We start from the raw sequence: 21,221 nt of genomic DNA on the forward strand, positions 1-21,221 counted from the left end.
TTAGTAGTAGTTTTTATATAACTGTTAAACTTTGATTTCCTTTATTTTGCTTCATACACATGTACTTAGAGCCGAGGGTCTCTCTGGAAGCCACCTCTTTATTCCTTTGGATAGAGGTACGGTGTGCCTACATCCCATCCTCCCCAGACCCTACCTATAGCTTTGCTGTCGGTGGGATTTTACTGGGTATGATTGATTGATTGATTGATAATCACAACAAAAATACATAAATAATTATGAAAAACTTATTGATTTCATTATAATCATTTAATATCTTTTTATCAAATTCTGTTTTAGCAGCATGAGCTCAAGATCTATATTTGGAGACTTGGAGTTATATCATATGAAGTGTATCTCTTAAAAAATATATCAATACTACTACTTTAAAAAAACAGCAGATACTGTGTAAACACGACATTAGCATATGTCTATTTTAGAGCTCAAATCAGGGTGTTGAAACTTTACCTCTGCGTATGGATGCTCATATTCAACAACTTTATCACCACCTTAAAAAAATTGAAGAGCCATGACAAGGTAGATCTCATCTTTCTTTCTTGCATAAAGTTTTGTTTCAATTATTATCCCAGCTGCATAATAATTATCAACTTTTGCTATTCGTTACAGAGTTTCTGCATGACTTTATGAATCGAATTGGTTACTTTACAACCGTGTTCAGTCACACCTAAAGAATTTAAAGGTAACGAATGTTCATTTACCTTCTGAAAGTTTGATTAGTTTATTATTCAATTTTTGTGCTTGGTTTATCGTCATTTTGTGTTAAAAAAGATGCATCAAAAGTTTAAAATAAACAACCACATGTAACATGGTTCTTTATAGTTATAACAGCTCCTTTATTTGATTATATTGAGAAGGTGAGCTATGATTGGTTTTTAAGGAAAAAAGATAACGAATTGGAGACGAGGAGAACGGATAGTGAGAGGATGAATATGGAGAATGATCAAATAGCGTTGGACTGAAACAAGGGGCGAGTCTTTACCAACTGAAATATATGCTATTTTAGGGAAGCCAAAAAAGGTGAGTTCGTAGCATGAGCCTTACTGAAAAGGCTCTTCACTAAGTGAAGATTTGAAGAGGATGTGAACTATTGCAACTCTAAGAATGACATGTTTACAAAATAATACTATACTGTATTTCTTTTAGAAATGTACATTATAAAACTATGCTGCATTTCTTTTAGCAATGTACATTTCAAACAATACAATGACATGTAAAGTTGCCAATTTTATTTTGTTGTAAATAGATTTTATAGCAGGTTTATATGTATATAATCGACTAGACTGTATTTCATTTTGTATGATGTAAACATGGACAAAACAAATCTTATATAAGATCAGACGTTGTGACGTGCCGCGAAGCGCACGGGTAAAAATACTAGTTTACATTATAGATGATAAAGAAACTCACCATTCCATTAGATCCATTGGTTTCTACTCGTTTCAGAACAAAAATTGAAACCTTAGTGACAACATCGAAAAGTATATGTAACCCATCAGTTTTTAGCTGAATTTCAAACAAAATTTGAAGCCTTAGTGACAACAACGAAAAGTATATTTAACCCATCAGCTTTTAGCTGCATGATGAAAGAGATAATAAAACTTGACAAAAGTTAGTAAATCTAATAAATAAATATATAAGTAATTCAGACAAAAGTTAACAAAATCTAGTATTTAGACCCGCTGAGTTGCGGCGGGAGTAGTTAAGACGTGCATGTTGCCTTACCAAAAGTCTTTTACAACTTCAGTTTCTTTTCACCTCCACTTGTTTGTGTTTAAGAGTGTGTTTGTTATCATTAAAATAGATTACGGGCCTCTTCGATTGGAAGTCATTCGTCGTTTTGCAGTTGTGCCATCACCATCTATACATTTATTAAGTGATATTTTTGTTAGAGATGACTTTTATAGAACATTAACAACGTGTTTTATAGAAAAGAAAGGAGTCGTACTTGGTGTCTCATTATTTGGGTGTTCGAAATGCCATCAATATAAACTATTTTTCATTCATAATAGCAGACTCTTTACTCCTCCAAGAACACTTCTTTTTTTTCCTTCTTTAGACGAGAAATAATCTGTAATACTTGACTTTTAGTGCTACTGCAATACTGCCAAGTTTATAAAATTCATGACATATAAGGACAAAATGACAATGGGAGTAAGCTTTTATAAAAAGTAAACCATAAATGCATTTTACCTAACAAATGGCACGCTACTTTGGTTCTTCATATCTCTCTCACAACTTTTTATTACCTGCTCATGAAATCAAACTTTGCCCAATATATTAATCAACAGAAAACAAGGCTAAAGATAACACCTAATTTGTGTAACAATTGAAATAGCAAATGGGGATGAAATAACTAGGATAGGCGTACTCAATATGGTTTCCTGGATCAGAGGTAGACCAGCGCAAAAGTTCTAACGAAAGTGATCGAAGCTCTAAGAGGAAATCACTATCAGACGAGAGCAGAAGGTTTTTTTTGTTGAGGTGATGGTGAGAAAGGAACGTCACACGTGGGTTGAAGGTGTGATAGAGAGGCGGTGAAGAACAGGTGAGTCAGTGGTATACATGTTTGAATGCTAGATATACAACTTCTTATGCACAAAGACCTTTGCAAATGTAATATATATATAATATATTTAATTTACATTATCATTCAAATTCAAACATATATTTATAATAGTTATTTTTCAATTTTAAAACATAAAGGGGTCATATTGTAAACTATTTAGATTTCAAAGGATCAATCCCAAATTAGTAAAACATTCTAATATTCTATACCGCCGGATTTTCTCACCACCGCAAAAGTCGTTACAAATTCTTGCCCGGTTTTCTCACTGTCACACCCTCAAAATCCACTAACGGAGTTTTATCGTTAGAGGGTGTGAACTGGCAGGATCGGAAACATCAGTTATAATCAAACCATAAAATAAAGTTTCAAAACCATGAAAACGTTTACGAGTAATTTAAATGCGGAAGCGTAAAAAAAACCTTTAATCAAAAGTTGCGTCACGCAGGACGACTTAAAACCAAAGATAATCGTTAAAAATAAGTTTGCAGGACAAAAGCGTTTTCAATCAATGTATGTTCCTAAACCGCGCGCCCGCCTCGGCTACCTGAGAATAACATACTAAAAGTGTCAACACAAGGTTGGTGAGTTCACAAGTTATATAAAAATAAATCGCTTAGCGTTTGCGTTCAGCGTTAAGCGTTTTGCGTAACCACGTTACGGCGTTTTGTGTTTTGCGTAACCACGTTACGGCGTTTTGCGTTTCGCGTAACCATGTTACGGCGTTTTGCGTTACCAGATAGTGTTATGTCAAATTATATATCGATAGGTAGCTAGTCTATACAACAAGTATTACTAAGTGTTCGACACCGGAGCTGACTCGTTTAGTAAGTGCCTTGTCACCAGGTCCTCCAGACCATGGTAAGTGTTAGCCAAAATTACACCCGCTCGACCTCCAGCCGAGTTTAGCGTTGGGTGGGGTTTGTCAAACCCAGTAGTACTACTCAACAGTGACTCGCTATTCCAAATATTAACCGGTTCGATGTGTAGGACTTCAATTGTTTCGTTTGCCACTTAGCCTTTACAAGTGATATATAATTTACTAACAAAATCTTAAAATGCGTTGTGGAGTATGTTATCTCCCCCAAAAGAAAAGCGTTTAAAAACAGTTTAAAGAGGGGAAAGTGAAACTCACTGTTTGCGAAGAATTTCCCAAAATAAATCACCAAGATGCGCGTCACCGAAAAACTCTCTCTAACGTTCTAAAACAACAAAGAGATTTTTCTAAGTGTCGGAATATTATCGAGTCTCTAGACCCGGCACATAATACCTATGCACATAACATGTTTCGTGTTTCGTTCGTGAATCGGGTGTGACTTTAACAAGTGTTTTTGTGACACATCACATGTGTAAGCAATCATATACGTGTCATGTATTCATAACGTACATTACTAGCAATTTTTCCCCGTAAGGGCATTTTGGTCAACAAATAACAATTAACTAGCCATTATTCCCCATAAGGGCATTTTGGTCAAATTATGACAATCAATTAGCAGTTATTCCCCGCAAGGGCATTTTAGTCAAAACACGACAATTATCTTGCAATCATTCCCCTCAAGGGCAATTTGGTCATAACACGATAATAAATTAGCAAGTATCATATTTCATGCATTTTCACCAAAACTCAGCAGCTAGTTTCACCGAGACAGAAATCCTACTAGAAAGATTGTACTATTCACTGATCATAGCGTCTCAATTAATTTACCAAAAATCATCACAGAAGCACATATGTCTTAGGTTTCCAGAACATATTTTATTACATTTTTATTCCTCATAGTTTTCTCACAATCATCAAATCATTACAGCAAACTCATAACAGTCAGATTCATGCACAACAGAATGTTATTTGTAATTCCCGTTAAACGAAAAATCCAATAAATGCAAGACCACTTGGGTTTGGTTCCTAACTCAATGAGTCAACTTCCAGAAGTGGAACCAACCCAATTGGTCTCGTAGTTCATGAGATATAACATTTACAACATAACCTAACATCAAGTCTAACAGCTCAGCTTTGCACAATGTTTTTGTAAAATCATAAAAGTTAACTTCTACTTGTCCAAAAATTACAAACTTATACTTCATAGAAACTAGACTCAACCTAGTTTACTTCAGTACCCACAATCTCAACCAACTTTCACGTTTACACTTCGTTACAGTCACTTAAACATCATATACACATTCTGTCCAGAATCTGTTTGCATCCAAACTCAACATAATAACAATCTATGAACTATCATGCATCCATATAACCCTCTAGACTCCATAAACACCATCCATGCACATCAATTTCACATTACATACAAGATTAGGGTTTTTGTTTGAACTCAAATCATAGACACAACAATCAACATGTAACAACATCAATACTAGTTATCAATCATCATTGATTCAACAACAATCATGTTAGCTATGTACATACTCAAAATCGGCAGCCTAGGGTTTGTGGTTAACCCAACAAACATCAAAATCAAGCAACAAGAATGTAAAGGATGATCAATTATACCTTCCTAGCACCTAGTTCTTCAATCAAACACTTGATTTGATGGTTGAATGTGTGTGTATTGGTGACGGCAGCCAAGGAGAGACCAAGGGAGGGGGCTGATCGGTTTTGAGTGGGGAGGAAAAATAAGTTGGGGTTAATTGTTAATGATGTATTTATAATATCTATGTTACACTTTGGCCCCTCCACTTCTAAGTATTACTTTTCCTAGCTTAAACTAACTTGTTTACATCTTGAGTTAACGTTTATAACCATGTTATCACATAACACATAAGTCTAACACATAATTATCACATAATTACTGTTTTGACGTTTTTCGTTTATTCATCAATCGTTTGCGTCAACTCGTTTGCGTTTCGGTGCAATTCCCGAAAGACTACACATGTAGTAAGTGTTAAGCGTCATTTAAACCCTAGTTTAAATGTAATGAAGTGTGCGTTATAGATTCAATGATCTTTAGTTTGAATTGACGGAGTTGAGTTAACGGAGTTAACCTGAAATTGACGATTGTCACATCATTCCCATGTTAAAGAATTTTCGTCCCGAAAATTTGAGTCAAGTCGTGATGAGTGTCTGAAAAAGTAAGAAAAATTTTCGGTTTGTCATACTCACCGCCGCAAAAGTCGTTACAAATTCTCTCCGGATTTTCTCACTACCGCAAAAATCGTCAAAATTCTCCCCGAATTCTCTCATCACCGCAAAAATCGTCCCAAATTCTCGCCGGAATTTCTCATCACCGCAAAGATCGTCACAAGAATCGCAAACAATGAAATATAAATGGTTGGGTTCCACCGGATTAAGGGTTTTGGTTGTATCATACGGTACAGAATTAACATTTGGTTGGAAACACGTGCAGAGTAAGGATAGAGCTAAAGAGTTACTCAGGGCATGCCGCCAAGGCGGGATAAACTTCCTGCACACAGGTTCCGATCAATGTCATGGAGAAGCTGAAAGGCTTCTTGGCAAGGCCTTGGAAGATATGCGATGGAATAGTTCAGATGTTATAGTCACAACCAGGATATCCTTCGATCTCAACCTGCTCCAACCTGATCAGCCATTTACATGTTACCCATTTGCTAAAAAGTTTAACATTGAGACTACAAGAGAGTCGGTAAAACGGCTTGGTTTGAAATACGTAGACATAATAATTTGTGATTTTCCAGACTACATAAACGTTGAAAAGGTGGTAATGTCGGTCGAAGAAATTGTGTGGGCGATGAACAGGGTTATAAACGAGGGGCTCGCTTTACACCGGGGAGTGTTCGAGTGGGATATATACAAAATCAAGGATGCGTGTGCAGTAGCCGAGAAACTTAATCTAATAAAACCGATTCTAGTAACTATTCCTTACAGTATCTCAACTCGAACATGGGTATAATTGTCACACCCCGCCAAAGCATAATCGCGGGCGCGCGACGTTCATGGATAATCATAGCTATTGATTAACATGGTGATACTACATGAGATGCGATGCTTGTATATGCCCATGAATTTCTTCCTGATTTTAATAACCTGAAAAAACATACTAAAAAGTCAACATAATGTTGGTGAGTTCACAGGTTTTAAATGGATGCTTAAACGCGTTGATTTGAAATTTTTTTGTTTCAATGTTTAAAATGCATAAGACAAGTAATGAGTTGGAAAATATATGCTCTAATGGTTAAAACATTTATCAAAACCTTATGTTTTCATGTTCAAAAAACGTACTTCAAAACTTATTCATGTTTTCATAAATAAAATGTACTTTAAAACTTATTTATGTCTTCATTATTAAAGTGTACATTAAAAACTTATATATGAAGTTGAAAACTTAGTTTGTTATGAATGCGTTTTCCGGATGAAAACATTGTCAAAAGTTTACGCTTAAAAATTTAAAAGTCCTTTTAGATGTATAAGTGAATGTATGCATTGCAATACGATATATACGATAACCTAAACAAGATCGACAATCCTCTGTAAACTAGCTAAGAATACAAATTAATATATGAGAATGAGCCTATAATCAAGCCTAAATCATGTTGTTTTATTGCCCGGTATGTAGGTTCCCAGCCGAATCTACATGGAAATATCTCGTTCTACGTAGGTGCGGAATCCCTACGTAAGACGATACGAGCGTAGAATCGATATACGTTAAACACAAGCAAACACACGTTACAATACTCAAAAAACACGTTGTATTGCAACTAATAACACGTGATATACAATCACCAATTTCCCGTACTGCAACAACTCCTACTCAAATAACCCGTAGGCTAACCTATATATCAAACGACAACTTCGCCTAACATGTTTAGGCGAAGTTGTCACTAACTTCGCTTGTTCCACAAGTTCGCCTATATCAGGCGAACTTGTGAGACAAGTTCGCTTAAACATCAATACACATCCAAATAACACGATTACAGACACTAGATACTGAACTACTGACATCATGTACCAACAGACTCCCCCTTGGCAGTAGCTTCATATCTCTATCTTCAATCACGTGTCTTGTAATCTCAAAAATCTTGTATCTTCCATCTTCAAGCATGAACGCCTTCTCGTACACAAACTGAAACTACTCTTTGATATTTCTTTGCTTCTTCTTTCCAAGCAGGAATGTAAAATATCATTTTCTCGTTCAGCACCTGCAGATCAGCTTGAGACAAATTCACTAAGTGCATTGGATCATACACTCTCATCAGCTCTTGTTCATCTTCATCCTCCATCACTGCTTCAGCTGTTTCACTATCAACGTACCACCATTTCAGATCTTTGAGCACATCCTTGGGCATTTGTTTCATCGGCACTTCTTTTAGACACCGGATCGGCTTATACTTCATTATCATCCAAGGCTTGCCATCAGCTCTCATACCTCTGTCTTTATCTTCAACTAGCTTTCCCTTCTGCGGCTTTAATAACTCGAACTTTTTCTCTTTTATGCTTTCTTTCCAAACTATCTTCTCAATAATCCTAGCCATATTATCGTCACTCCTGTTTATCAACCCCAACCTGGCTAAGTCCTTCACTTCACATTCAGGCAACGTATTCAACGATCTCAACAACCTCTTGAAATACTGAACCCCATCATACCGTTTAATCACAAAAAGCCTCAACTGCTCATCATATAACCAGCATATTATCCCCTTTTTCGATTCAGCATACCCTTTGATGTTGTAACTTTTCTTGAACATAGTAGGGACCGCCGGTTTCTTAGTCTTTACGAACCACTGAGTGTAGCCTTCTTTCCATCTTGGCTGCTCCTCCCATTCAGTCTCATCACATTCCGTATTTTGACCCAGATCTGACTTTTCAACTGCCGGAATTTCATGTTCAACATTCTCCTCCACAATCTCTCCTTCTTCCGCTTCATCGTCAATCACGATCTCAGCCCCTATCTTCTCAATCTCTTCCATTGGTAACACATCATCATCACACATAACGTCATCATCTAACACCTCCTCAGCATCCACAACCACCACATCATCACCCCCTGAACCGCCAGCTGCACTCGTTGACTCCCCCTGAGATGTGGAAGTCCCAATAGCTTGTTCAGTTCTTGGCAACTCACCACCTGCACCTTTCGATGCATTGGGATCATCGTCTCGATCGTTGCTCTTTTTTGTCCTCAGCTCGTCACCCTTACAGCTCGTCTCCCCCTGAGATGCCAATAACTGTTTCAAGGCATCAAATATTTTACCATGCTCGATCAGAAGGGACGACTGAATTTGATTCTCCGCAACGAGGCGCTGAATAGCATGAGTCTGGATAAGATTTACTCTTGATTGTTCTGCCACGACCCTTTCAAGCGCTACTATTCTTTCCGAGTCGGATAAGGTTGCATCGAAATCAAACCTCATATGTGATATGTCTTGAGCGTACGGAGGAGGGATTCCCAATGTAACCGGCACCTCAGAAACAGGTGGAAACGTAACCGCAGGTGGTATCGTAACCGACAACCTTGCAGTGGCAACAACTGTCGACTCAACAAACCTTGCTACGACCTCCGATGGAGTAAGAGATGGAGGTGGCAAGGACACAATCTCCGGAGCCGAGAGCTGGAATGTAGTGGGTGGGATGCCGAAGGAAGATGAGGTAGTCACCACGGGAACATCCGCGGCGCTTAACCCTGTAACTGGCAGTGATGAAGGGGCCATAGTCATACCGGACAGTGCGGGTGGAGTGAAACGAACCACCCTTGAGCTCTCACCAGCTCCCGAACCTGCACTCACTCTTTCTCTTCTCGATCTTCGAACCAACCGATGTAAATCTTCCTCAAAATCCGAATCACTGTCATAGGTGTCTCTTTTCCTCTTCCCGTGAATTCTTTCTTGAGTAATCAGAATCTGTCTTGCTTCATTCACATCATCATTTGAAGAGTCAGAATCAGTCTCCTTCGTAGCTGTCATAGCCACATCCACATTAGTAACCCGTGCAACCGAGACTTGCACCTCTTCCTCTGGATCAACACGTTCCATATCGAAGAAACCTTGGCCGCCAAAAGCAGCTTCAAGATCTACATTTTCCTCCGGTGCCACAACAGGAGCAGCAGGTAAAGCTTGTTGTACCTCAGGTGGTGGTTGAGGTGCTCCAGCCTGTTGTGGTGCCGGATCCCGAAACTCGTCCCCGCGAGCTGCAACATACTCGGGATTGATCAAGTACCCAAACAATGGAGTATGTCGAGGACGGAGCTCAGGCTTACTTCTTGCACTTGATGATCTACACTGAGCGAAGATTCTCTTGCTTACACTCTCCACATATCTAATCGAGCGGCGCTGAGGTAACGTGGGAGCAACGTGATTCAAGATCATTTGAAGGAATCTTGGATACATCAGGAATCTCTCACGCGCCACCGCTCGTCTTTGACGGTCTATCTCGTAGAACACCATCTGACTAAAGCTATAACGCTTATTGTAAGTCAGTGCAGTCATCGCCGACTGCATCGTCGCACCCATTCCATCTGTACCAGCCTTTCTCCCCGACATACACACGATCATCACGTGCATGAGAAAGCGCCATTGGTCTAATAAAAACCCCTTGCGTCTCTGAGTATCCCCCAAAGGACCAGAATAGCCCATTCTCAGAAAAGCACCATCTTTGAATGGAGCCACGAAGTCGGTAGGGTCATTTCTCGTTTCATCCCCAAACTGTAAAGCCACCCTGATCTGCTCAGACGAGAACTGCACTACCTGATTGTTAACCGTTGCACGCATAACTGGGGGCTCGACTCGACAATCATATTCCACTGTCTGCCAGAAATCCTCTATGTTTGGCAAAGAGATAGGCAGTGTTGTAGTAATAGCGTGGAAGATACGCGAGCGGATAAGAAACGTGATGATTTCGCGGAAAACATCAACACCGCTCGCATCCGGGTCCAAAGTTATGTACATGTTATGCCCCGGGAAAAACTGTCGGTTATTGTCTCCACTTCATCACCACCTGCACCACCTGCTCCAGCTACAGCTGCCATTTCTGCAACAAAAACAGTCTAAGTTAGAGAAACATCGAAGCAAATCACAACTTCGCTTGTGACCATGAGCGAAGTTATGATTTATACTGTATAGGCGAAGTTAGGGGTGGGGCGAAGTTGGAAACAACTTCGCCTTAACTTTAACTTCGCCTGATAACAGTTAATTAAAAATAAGTTAAGGGCTAGGCGAAGTTGATGATAACTTCGCCTAACCACAACTTCGCCTCTTATTCTGTTAAACAATTAAATCAACAGGCGAAGTTAAGCGTTAGGCGAAGTTAAGGATAACTTCGCCTAAACTGCAACTTCGCCTGAATCTGAAGCGGCAACAGATTAGACGGCCAAACGACGTGTAGTTGGTGAATTTGGAGATTGAAGACTCTATAAAACATGTTTTTAAGACGATCTAGACGATCAAGTTGATTACGACCACGTTATAACAAGTTTGAAAAGCGGGTGTTGAGGTTTCGAATGAACGGGGTCACGTATCGGACCAAAACAACCTCTTATTAATGCAATGGACATAGATTATCATCTACACAACACCTACACACCTTTATATTGGATTAAAACTGAGATAAAACAACGAGTTGTGTGTCGAGAATTAACTTCGCCGAGAGATTATTTGTTAAGTTCGCTGGTTTTTGAAAAAGTATAAAGGGTTTGACCAAGATTTTCTTTATATAGGGTCAAAGATGAACATGCGAAGTTGGGGTTAACTTCGCTTACCCCTTAACTTCGCATGTTTTATTAACTTCGCTTGATAACAAAGTTACATAACAGACCCTTATAATTAGGACGTTATGCCACTAACTTTTAAAACTTCCTTTAAAGAGTTAACTGATCCGATCAAGAACCAAGTAACCAGGTATAAAATCATAAAACGACATAAGTAGAATAAATTTTAGAAATAAAGTACACGGGATCAAATTTCAGTCTCGACAGGGACTACCACGTTTTAGAAAAGATCCGAACAGGAATCATACTAATTAAGTGACTGTCACACAGATCCATGTTCAGCTGTATTATGACATAAATAAACAGGTTGTAAGCAGGTAAACAAACTTAGTATGGTTTTCATCGCTTCTGTGATACGGATTAGGTTCAATTAAGCTCAAAACTTAAATGGGCAACATATCAGAGATTGTGATGCCTCCTATCTATTCTCAAAGCTTATTTGGCTTTCCCCAAGTCACCCCGAGTTGACCTCGACCCGTAGTGTCTGATTAAATAGTAAGTATTCTTCGATCTTTAGACTCTTCTTCCCGTTCTCTTTCTTGCCTCATGATTGATAAGTATTACATTATAAGCTTTAGAAGGCTTAATTTTTTTTTAAATAATAAGATTTACACAGCTTCAAGTAAACTACTGCAAGTCCCGAATCTGGATCACTGCAGTTTCTTGACACACCATCTTCTCGGGAATCAGAACACTCACGGGCTCGTGTATGACTGGGTAATCGCTTTTCTGCCTATCATTCGGAAAGATATATATGGAGACATGCACAACTCTTAAGGAGTTTCCACGTAAGATCGAGGAGATTTAGTTAGTATCACTTCTACTTTTACGCACCATAAAAAGCTACCATGACATACAATGACTGTTCTAAAGTCCTTTAGGCCTAATAACTTCACTAGTTAAGCACACAGAATCAGTTTGTCCATCACTTTCCAAGGTTGGATCAATTTTCTTTTAAACATTGTATAGACACTTCTTACGAAGTAGTAGACTTGAAAAATTATTTCATCTCCCATTTAAAAATATTTTTAACTTCTATCGCCCCGATCAAGTCGAAGTCTTCAGGTAAACGGCTATCCTGAAGATCCAATGGATCAGCTGGACCGACCACACACGAGTATGTGTCCTTCTAACTAATTATGAACGACTAATTTTCAGCGAAAGAATAAAAACACATCATAAACCGCCCCGGTCACTTTCAGTCATCTGGTTAATGGCTATCCTCATACTATACAGGTAGAAATGAGGACCAAACATATCCGAAGATATGTCCTTCAAACTGAAGCAACCGACATAATTCTAAGTGATAGTGACGTTTTTTTTTTTTTTGAAAGTAAAAACGAAAAACACGGTTGCTCGTGATTGATCATCCCATTTAGCTCAACAAGGTTTTGAAAACGAGTTTTGTCAAACGCTTTAGTAAACAAATCAGCGAAATTATCTAACGAATCAACCTTTTCGAGCACTATCAATTTCTTCTCAGCACAATACCGTATAAAATGATGACGGATGTCAATGTGTTTAGTTTTGCTATGCTTTACGGGATTGTTAGTTACTGAGATTGCAGCAGTGTTATCTATGAAAATTGGAGTAAGAGTGAAATTCAGACCGTAATCGCGCAATTGCTGTTGTATCCAAAGAACCTGGGAGCAGCAGTTCGATGCTGCCATGTATTCTGCTTCACAGGTAGAAATGGTGACTTAGGTCTGCTTCTTGCACTGCCATGACACTAATCTGCCTCCAAGAAACTAACATCCACCTGTTGTCGACTTCCGATTCTGATTGCATCCTCCATAATCAGAATCCGTGTAGGCGACTAACTCCAAGTCTCCCCCTTTCGTGTACCACAACCCTAGCTTAGGCTTGCCTTTGAGATAACGCAATATCCTCTTCACACCTTTCATGTGAGATTCCTTTGGGTTTGCCTCAAAACGAGCACAAAGACAAACTGCAAACATAATATCAGGTCTAGATGCAGTTAAATACATTAAAGAACCTATTATTGCCCGATATTGGGTGGGGTCCACGTCTGCATCACTGTCTGAATCAGCACCCAATTTATGGTTGACGCAAACTGGAGTATCAAATGGAGTGCTGTCCTCCATCTTGAAGCGTTTGAGAACGTCTTGGGCATATTTAGTCTGATGAATGAACATCCCATCTTTCTTCTGATCAACCTGCAATCCTAAAAAGAAAGTTAGTTCACCCATAGCACTCATTTCAAACCTCTTTTTCATGACGGCTTCAAACTCCTGACACATGGCGACTTTTGACGCAGCAAAGATGATGTCGTCCACGTAGACTTGAACCAGAAGAAGGTCTCTTCCTTTTCTCTTCACGAACAGTGTGCTATCGATTTTTCCCCTTTCAAACTCATTCTCAAGCAAGTAATCGGATAGAGTTGCATACCATGCACGAGGGGCCTGATGTAGCCCATATAGCGCTTTACTTAGCTTGTACACGTGATCAGGAAAGTCTGGGTCAGGAGGCTGCTCAACGTACACAACCTCATCGACTTTACCGATAAGAAATGCACTTTTCACGTCTAATTGGAACACCTTCATCTCCTTGTGTGCAGCAAATGCCAAAAATAGTCGAATCGCTTCCAATCATGCCACGGGCGCAAACACTTCATTGTAGTCGATCCCTTCTTGCTGATTAAAACCTTTTACAACCAGCCTTGCCTTGTTCCTTATGATTATTCCTTTTTCATCTCCCTTGCATTTGAAAACCCATTTTGTGCCAATCGCATGCACATTTTTCGGTTTTGCAACCAATTTCCAAACCTCCATCTTCTCGAACTGGGCTAACTCTTCTTGCATGGCTTCGACCCACGAGCTGTCCTTTAGAGCCATTTGATAGTTCTTTGGTTCAATCTGACTAATGAAACATGTGTACATGCACTCGTTAATGATACCTGTTTCTTTGATACTTGCGTAAACACAGGTGTCCTCATTCAAGCTTCGTCTTGTTTGTACACCATCAGACAGATCACCTATCACGTTCTCCAAAGGGTGATATTTATGAACTCTTGTAGTCGGAACCGAACTGACTTGCAGATTGTCTTCCAGGTTCGAAGATAGTTCATCAATGGGCGATTTTTGTTGAGAGTGAAAAGGATTGAAGAATTCGTCTTCAGTAGAGGCAGCAGGGGTGTCGACAACAGTTGACGAGGAAGGTTGACATTCATCGTACTGCGGTCGTTGCACAAAATTTTCTTCCTCATCATAAAGAATCTGCGTAGCTATTCTCTCATCAACTTCTGCACAATCCAAGTAAGGAAAATTAAAAGATTTAAAAAGCTTATCATAATCGAAAGCCCCAGCGGGTCCCGTGCTTGGTTTTGGTGATTTGTAACTTGTGATGTCAGAGTTACACACCACCTCAACCTTGCTGGTCGATAGATTAAAGACTCGTCTGTTGGGTGTCCCAACAACATAGCCGACTAAAATACCTTCGTCGGCTATCTCACCGAATTTTGAGTTCGTCTTTAATATCGAACACGGGGACCCGAATGGTTCGAGACCATTCAAGTTAGGCTTTCTACCATGCATAAGTTCATAACATGTTTTATTCAATCTTTTAACAGTTAAAACTCGATTAAGGATATAACAGGCTGTTGCAACAGCTTCAGCCCAGAACACCACAGGAAGTTTAGCATCAGCCAGCATGGTTCTGGCTCCTTCAATTAGCGTTCTGTTCTTCCTCTCAGCCACCCCATTTTGTTGCGGAGTATACGGAGCGCTGTACTGGTGCTCTATCCCTTTCTGTAAGCAGAATATCTCCATCTGATAGTTTCTGAACTCTGTCCCATTGTCACTCCTGATGTATTTAACCTTTCTCCCCATAATATTCTCAACTTTGGTAATCAAGTTAATTACCAACTGAACCGTTTCATCCTTTGTCTTCAGGAAATATACCCAAGAATATCGAGAGAAATCATCAGTTATCACCAAGCAGTATGATGTTCCACCTAGGCTTTTTACATTCACGGGACCGAAGAGATCCATGTGAAGTAGGTCTAGGGTACTGACTATTGAATTAACCTTCTTGGTGTGATGAGATTTCTTGTGTTGCTTTCCCTTCTTGCACGATAGACATTGGTCTTCAAAGTTGAAATTTTTCAAGGGAACACCCAGCACCAGCCCATTCTTGACAATGTAGTTCATTTTTCGAAGATGTATATGCCCCATTCTTCGATGCCATAACTCGGACTCCGATTCAGTTGCTTTTGACAGAAGACATGATTCTTCTGTTGCCATCTCAGTCGACCTCATGTCCATTACATATGTATTCTTTTCCCTTGGAGCCTTCATCACTATCCATGCCTCTGGTATCTTGAAACCAGGATACAGTACAATCGCTTCATTTTTGGTAAAGTGCACAGTGTAATCTTTGTCACAGATCTGAGACACACTCAGCAAATTATGCTTCAGCTCTTCAACGAAATTCACCTTTTCTAACTTCATTTTACCATTAGTCACCGTCCCAATTCCAGTAATTCAACCACCACTCTCTCCAGCAAAACTTACTCTACCTCCCTGAACAGGTTTCCATTCGTGTAACAAATTCTTGTTACCCGTCATGTGCCGGGAACAGCCGCTATCCACAACCCATAGATTGTTTGCAGCCCTGTTCAACTGTTCCTGCACGACTAAAGTAAAGGATTAAAATCTGGGGACCCAAGACCAATATAAATCTGTTAAAAGGCATCCCGTACTTTGGCTGTCCAAAGTTAGTATTAGAATGATTTCTGTAAGTCCTAAAAGGATACCTTCTAGTAGATTGACTATGAGGCCATCCAAACCTTCGTGAATTAAATGAATTATAACTAATGATTTGGTTGTTAACAGGGAAAAACTGAGATCGACTTCTTTGAAAACCTGGATTAGTCCAATATCTGAACTTTGATGAGTTTGCATTCTTACCATTATAGTAATTACTGTTAGCTCTATTCTCAGTTTTCGAAGGCCTCATACCTCTGAATCTCTGATTCAGAGGGCAATCAGCAATCAGGTGTCCTATATGATTGCATCTGAAACAACTCCTGTGTTCAACTTTTGTTTCAACAGTTGTTTTTGATGTTGAGGTTGCATTACTGCCCGTTTGTCTAACATATGGTGGGACATACGGGTTTAGTGGAGAATTCTTTTCAGTTGGTTTATGTTCCTCTCCACGTTTTAGTAACACTGCCTCTTCTTTTGTCTCACTAGACTCGGATGTCTTGTCCGAATTTGATGAGACAGAACTAGGAACATAAATCTTAACATTCGAAACATGCTTACTCGTTTCGCTTTTACTAACTTCTGGATCTTTAATCGTAACTTTAACAGGAACTGTCTGACCAATTTCAACATCAACAGATTTCTGATTACTAGGATCATAAGTATAGTTATGATTATAAGGTGGTGGAACTTCAGAATATCCAATTCCTCCCCTTTTAACTGGGGAACGTTGATCACTTACGAGGTGATAAAGTATTGCGGAGGAATTTCTAAATTTCTCAAGCTTTCTGTTTAGTTCCACCACTTTCACCTGGTAATCAGCTATCTGTTTATCCCTTTCAGCAATTAGTTTGGTTTTCTCTTCTAACACTTCATAGCTAAGATCAATTACTTGTATTTTTTCAGCTAGACTGGCTTTAAGACTTCTGATATCTTTCTCACTAGCTTTTATTTTTACCGTGTAACTGTTTTCTCTAGTTTTAGTGTAATAATGATCTTCTTTTACTATTTTAAATTGAGCATCCAAACTAACAAACTGATCAGTTATTGTTTTCAATTGTTCAGACAGATTTTCACATTTCGTACAAGGGAGTTTAGAACTTACCTCAGAGAGCTGATCATTCACCTCTGCCATGTAAGCTTGATCTTCTCTTGTCTCTCTGTTTTTTCCTTCAGTTTCGATGTTAACCAAGTTGGCCTGTTCGAACACTTCCTCAACTTGCAGATTCCAATTGTATTCCCCGTTCTGTCTGGATATCACCGCCCCATTCTCGTTACTTCCCCCATTCGGTTGTGTTGGCCTGTTCTGACTACGTTCTACTCGTTCATTTGTGCATTCTTTAGCAAAGTGTCCATTCTGTTGACAGTTATAACACCGAACCTTTGACTTATCAAACCCTGGTCTTTCGCCAACAAACTTTCTACCAGTTTTCTTCATAAACCTTTTGACTCTTCTTACTATCATCGCCATCTGCCACTGCAGATCCATCTCCTCCAGATCATCAGCATCGATCTGATCATAGTCTTCGTCTAAAGTTGCAGGGTCAACGATTTTACCTTTAATGTAATTTTCGTAAGAAGCAATGAAAGATGCATAGAGAGCAAACTGATGTTCAGTAGATTTAACACTCATGGGCATCTGAGAGTAGTTGTTGTTCGGAACACTTGAGGAAAAACTACCCTTTGTTGCTTGAGGTTTAGAAGCATTTGTTCCACCAGCTACGAAACACACATCACCATCCATGTTGGGAGTTACATGACCATCATGAGTTGAGTTAGAGCTCGAGTCTCCCTTTGAGTAGTAAGCAGATGATTCTGACTTCGAACTTGAACTTGAATTAACTTTCGCACCATACATTCCCGGATCCTGAACCTGATCAGTTGATGTCTCTTTTCGAACCATGTTAAGTTCAAAAGTTCGTAGTTTATTGACTGCTGTTTCCAAGTCAATGTTGGCAAACTCTTTATCTTCTCTCATCAAGACAGTGTACATCTCCCATTTCGGTGGGAGAGCATCAAGAAGTTTTTCTACGATCTCTTCTTCTTTATAGTCAATTGAATAGTTCCTGAGTTCGGTCATTAAGTGGTAATACCTTGTGATGATATCATCAAGTGACTCATTCTTCAAATGCTTGAACACCGAGAATTGGGTTTTGAGTAGCTTAATTTTGGATGCACGTATCCCCACATTACCTTCATATCGGTTTTCAAGCGCTTCCCATAGCTCTCTGGCGGTTTTATATTTCCTGAAGGTGTGAAGAATCTCTTGTGGAAGAGCCATTGTTATCGCAACATGAGCTTTGCTTTCAGCCTCATACATCTTCTTTTCTTCCTCTTCCATCTTGTTGTACTTCTTAATTTGTTCGCGACCCTCATACAAGGCCGTTGGTGGGATGTATCCATCTTGAATGCACACCCACATCTTAGCATCTTGATATTTAACATATTGTTCAAACCGATCCTTCCAAGCCACGAAATCGGTACCCTTTAGCATTTTTGGGGCCTTAGTTGCAGAGCCGGCCTCAACTTCCATTTTCACCAGTTCCGTAATGTTTATCGAAGTCATCGCTGAAAAAAAAATGAATAAACACTCAAAGAAACCCAAAATTAATTAATTTTTTTTATTCTGAACAGTACTGTAGGCGAAGTTAATGATAACTTCGCTTAAGTCTTAACTTCGCTGGATTACACAACTTCGCTGAAATTCTTAACTTCGCTTCTTCTCAACTTCGCCTGATTAGGCGAAGTTGTAGATAACTTCGCTTAAGTTAAGCGAACTTGTGAGGTAGGCGAAGTTGTTAATAACTTCGCTTAAACTTATATCTTCGCCTAAACCCTACAAACAGTGGCGGCAACTTCGCCTGATGAACACAACGATTTTACAGGTTTGATTTAGACGTATTGCGAGGTATGTGAAGGTGTAATGGGTTGTTTTTGATGGTGGGAGAAGGGTAGGACACGAAAACTCGGTATATTAACGTAAACTCGTCCCGCGAATAGTCGAACGGAACGATTTCTACACCGTGTGATAATCCCGAACCACACAATCACGAGCAAAGGCTCTGATACAAATTGTAGGTTCCCAGCCGAATCTACACGGAAATATCTCGTTCTACGTAGGTGCGGAATCCCTACGTAAGACGATACGAGCGTAGAATCGATATACGTTAAACGCAAGCAAACACACGTTACAATACTCAAAAAACACGTTGTATTGCAACTAATAACACGTGATATACAATCACCAATTTCCCGTACTGCAACAACTCCTACTCAAATAACCCGTAGGCTAACCTATATATCAAACGACAACTTCGCCTAACATGTGTAGGCGAAGTTGTCACTATCTTCGCTTGTTCCACAAGTTCGCCTATATCAGGCGAACTTGTGAGACAAGTTCGCTTAAACATCAATACACATCCAAATAACACGATTACAGACACTAGATACTGAACTACTGACATCATGTACCAACACGGTACCATCCCACGGTGACTGTATTAGATTATATGCACCCATTAACATGTCGGTTAGAGCGACTAACCATAAACGGGGGATCAATCCCAATAGTACTACCCACATATTCCTCGGCTAAACCATGGTTAATGGTTATAGAATGTATTGATCCAATGATCTTAAGGGCCTCGTGTAACTCATGCTCACATAAAGATTCTATGTCTTGCTTACTAATTATCGTAATAAATAAGTTTATGTAAAAGATCAAATAAGTTTATGCAATGTTACGAAATAAGTTTATGCAAAGTTATCAAATAGTTTATGCAAAGTTTATGAAAAATTATCAAATAAGTTTATGAAAAGTTACTAAATAAGTTTATCTAAAGTTACTAAGTTCATGCAAAGTTATCAAAATAATTAAGTTTAGTATGTCCCCTAATTTGAAAAACTATAAAAGAGAAAAGGGCCGTGAAACTCACCTTGGTATTGGTGAGTGATCCGTAAAACTCTTGTTTGTATCCGTCCTATGTGCGCTTATAAGTGGAAAAGGTCTAGAACGAAGATAAATGAAAGAAGATCTTGAGCACTCCAATCCGACTTCTAGCACTTGAACGAACCTCCTAGCACTTTGTTACCCATCTTGAGCTTAGTTACACCTTCTTGAAGTTCTCATTGACACTTGCACTTGGATCCTTGGAGATATTTGAGCATAATGTGGCTTAGATGAAACAAAAATGGCAAGGGTTCAGGTTTGAGGCGCGTTTAAGGTAGAAAACGGGATTCAATACCTCTTAAATTTTGATATGTGTTACTTCCATGAAACCCTAGATAATAGGAAAAAGAATCAGAAAATTTGGAGTTCGTTTGATACCCCAAATTGAGGTATTAGAACAGCAGCTCGGAAATATGCGCAGCTCGGCAACGTAGCCAATTTAAAGGTCGAATTGTTGGCCAAATGAAGTGAAACCAGTTGGAGATTTTAAGGGTGAAGCAGGAGCTTCATTTCCAATTGGAAAATCGTTATTTTAAGGTGTAGAGGTTGAGATATGATCGTACAAAGTGGTCTGATTAGTTTGGACAGAAGCTGAATATGATTTGTTTGCTTGCACCAAATTAAAGTGAGCAAGTGTGGGTTGAATGATTTCGGTTTAAGAGGATTGTTGGGATATTTATGCATGTCAAACGGATGAATAAGAGCTGAATATATATAGGATGGTGATTCATGTGATGTGGTTATGATCCAAGGGCTGGAATTGTTTTTGTTTAGTGCCAGGTTGTGTTAGTGTGGGAGTTTGCTCAACCAAGTCCTCCTATAAATACTAATATTTTATAATACTAGTAATAAACTCCATATGTTAGTATGGTGTATGTGTGTGTCGTGAGTTAGAAAGAAGGGGAGAGGAAAAGCATAGGAATGGTTTGGGTGGCATTTGAATAAGCTTTCATGTATTAAGTTTGTTTTGATTCCACTTTGGTGCTACAACTATATAGAGATATGGTCTTTTTGTCTTTAAGAAAGTGGTATCCAACTTTTCTACTTTATTCACCATTTGGTGTAAATGTGGATGTGTGTGTTGTTTTGTGTCACGTGAATTGGTCAGAGGGTCTTCACGGTGGGATTTACATGGTGTGATTGAGGACTTGAGATGGTGTCCAAAGTTCTTTCAATTCTTTATTAAAGCTCCTTCTTGATATAATTTAAATGAGCTGTCTTTTTTATTAATGAAAGTTATTGTCATTTGCTTTATTTATCATTAAAAGAAATTTTGAAAATTT

At 39.0% G+C, this 21,221-nt stretch overlaps 1 protein-coding gene and 1 long non-coding RNA gene across 2 annotated transcripts; both read left to right on the forward strand.

Moving 5' to 3' along the window:
- Positions 1-213: 213 nt before the first annotated feature.
- Positions 214-1,262, forward strand: LOC143571354 (uncharacterized). Its single transcript, XR_013142082.1, has 3 exons — positions 214-534; positions 625-697; positions 873-1,262. It is a non-coding gene; the product is annotated as an uncharacterized LOC143571354 (long non-coding RNA).
- A 4,585-nt stretch (positions 1,263-5,847) lies between these two features.
- On the forward strand, positions 5,848-6,459 carry LOC143571577 (putative voltage-gated potassium channel subunit beta). The gene has a single exon (XM_077056966.1). The coding sequence runs from the start codon at positions 5,848-5,850 to the stop codon at positions 6,457-6,459; it is 612 nt and encodes a 203-aa protein (XP_076913081.1).
- Positions 6,460-21,221: the final 14,762 nt, after the last annotated feature.

Source organism: Bidens hawaiensis, unplaced genomic scaffold, assembly GCF_021521415.1.
Source record: "Bidens hawaiensis isolate Kalapana, Puna unplaced genomic scaffold, B.hawaiensis_p1.1 tig00001336_1, whole genome shotgun sequence".
Lineage (NCBI taxonomy): Eukaryota > Viridiplantae > Streptophyta > Magnoliopsida > Asterales > Asteraceae > Bidens > Bidens hawaiensis.

What these genes read in the sequence shown, in the direction of transcription:
- LOC143571577 (XM_077056966.1), top strand. Translation starts at nt 5,848, where the DNA reads ATGAAATATAAATGGTTGGGTTCCACCGGATTAAGGGTTTTGGTTGTA.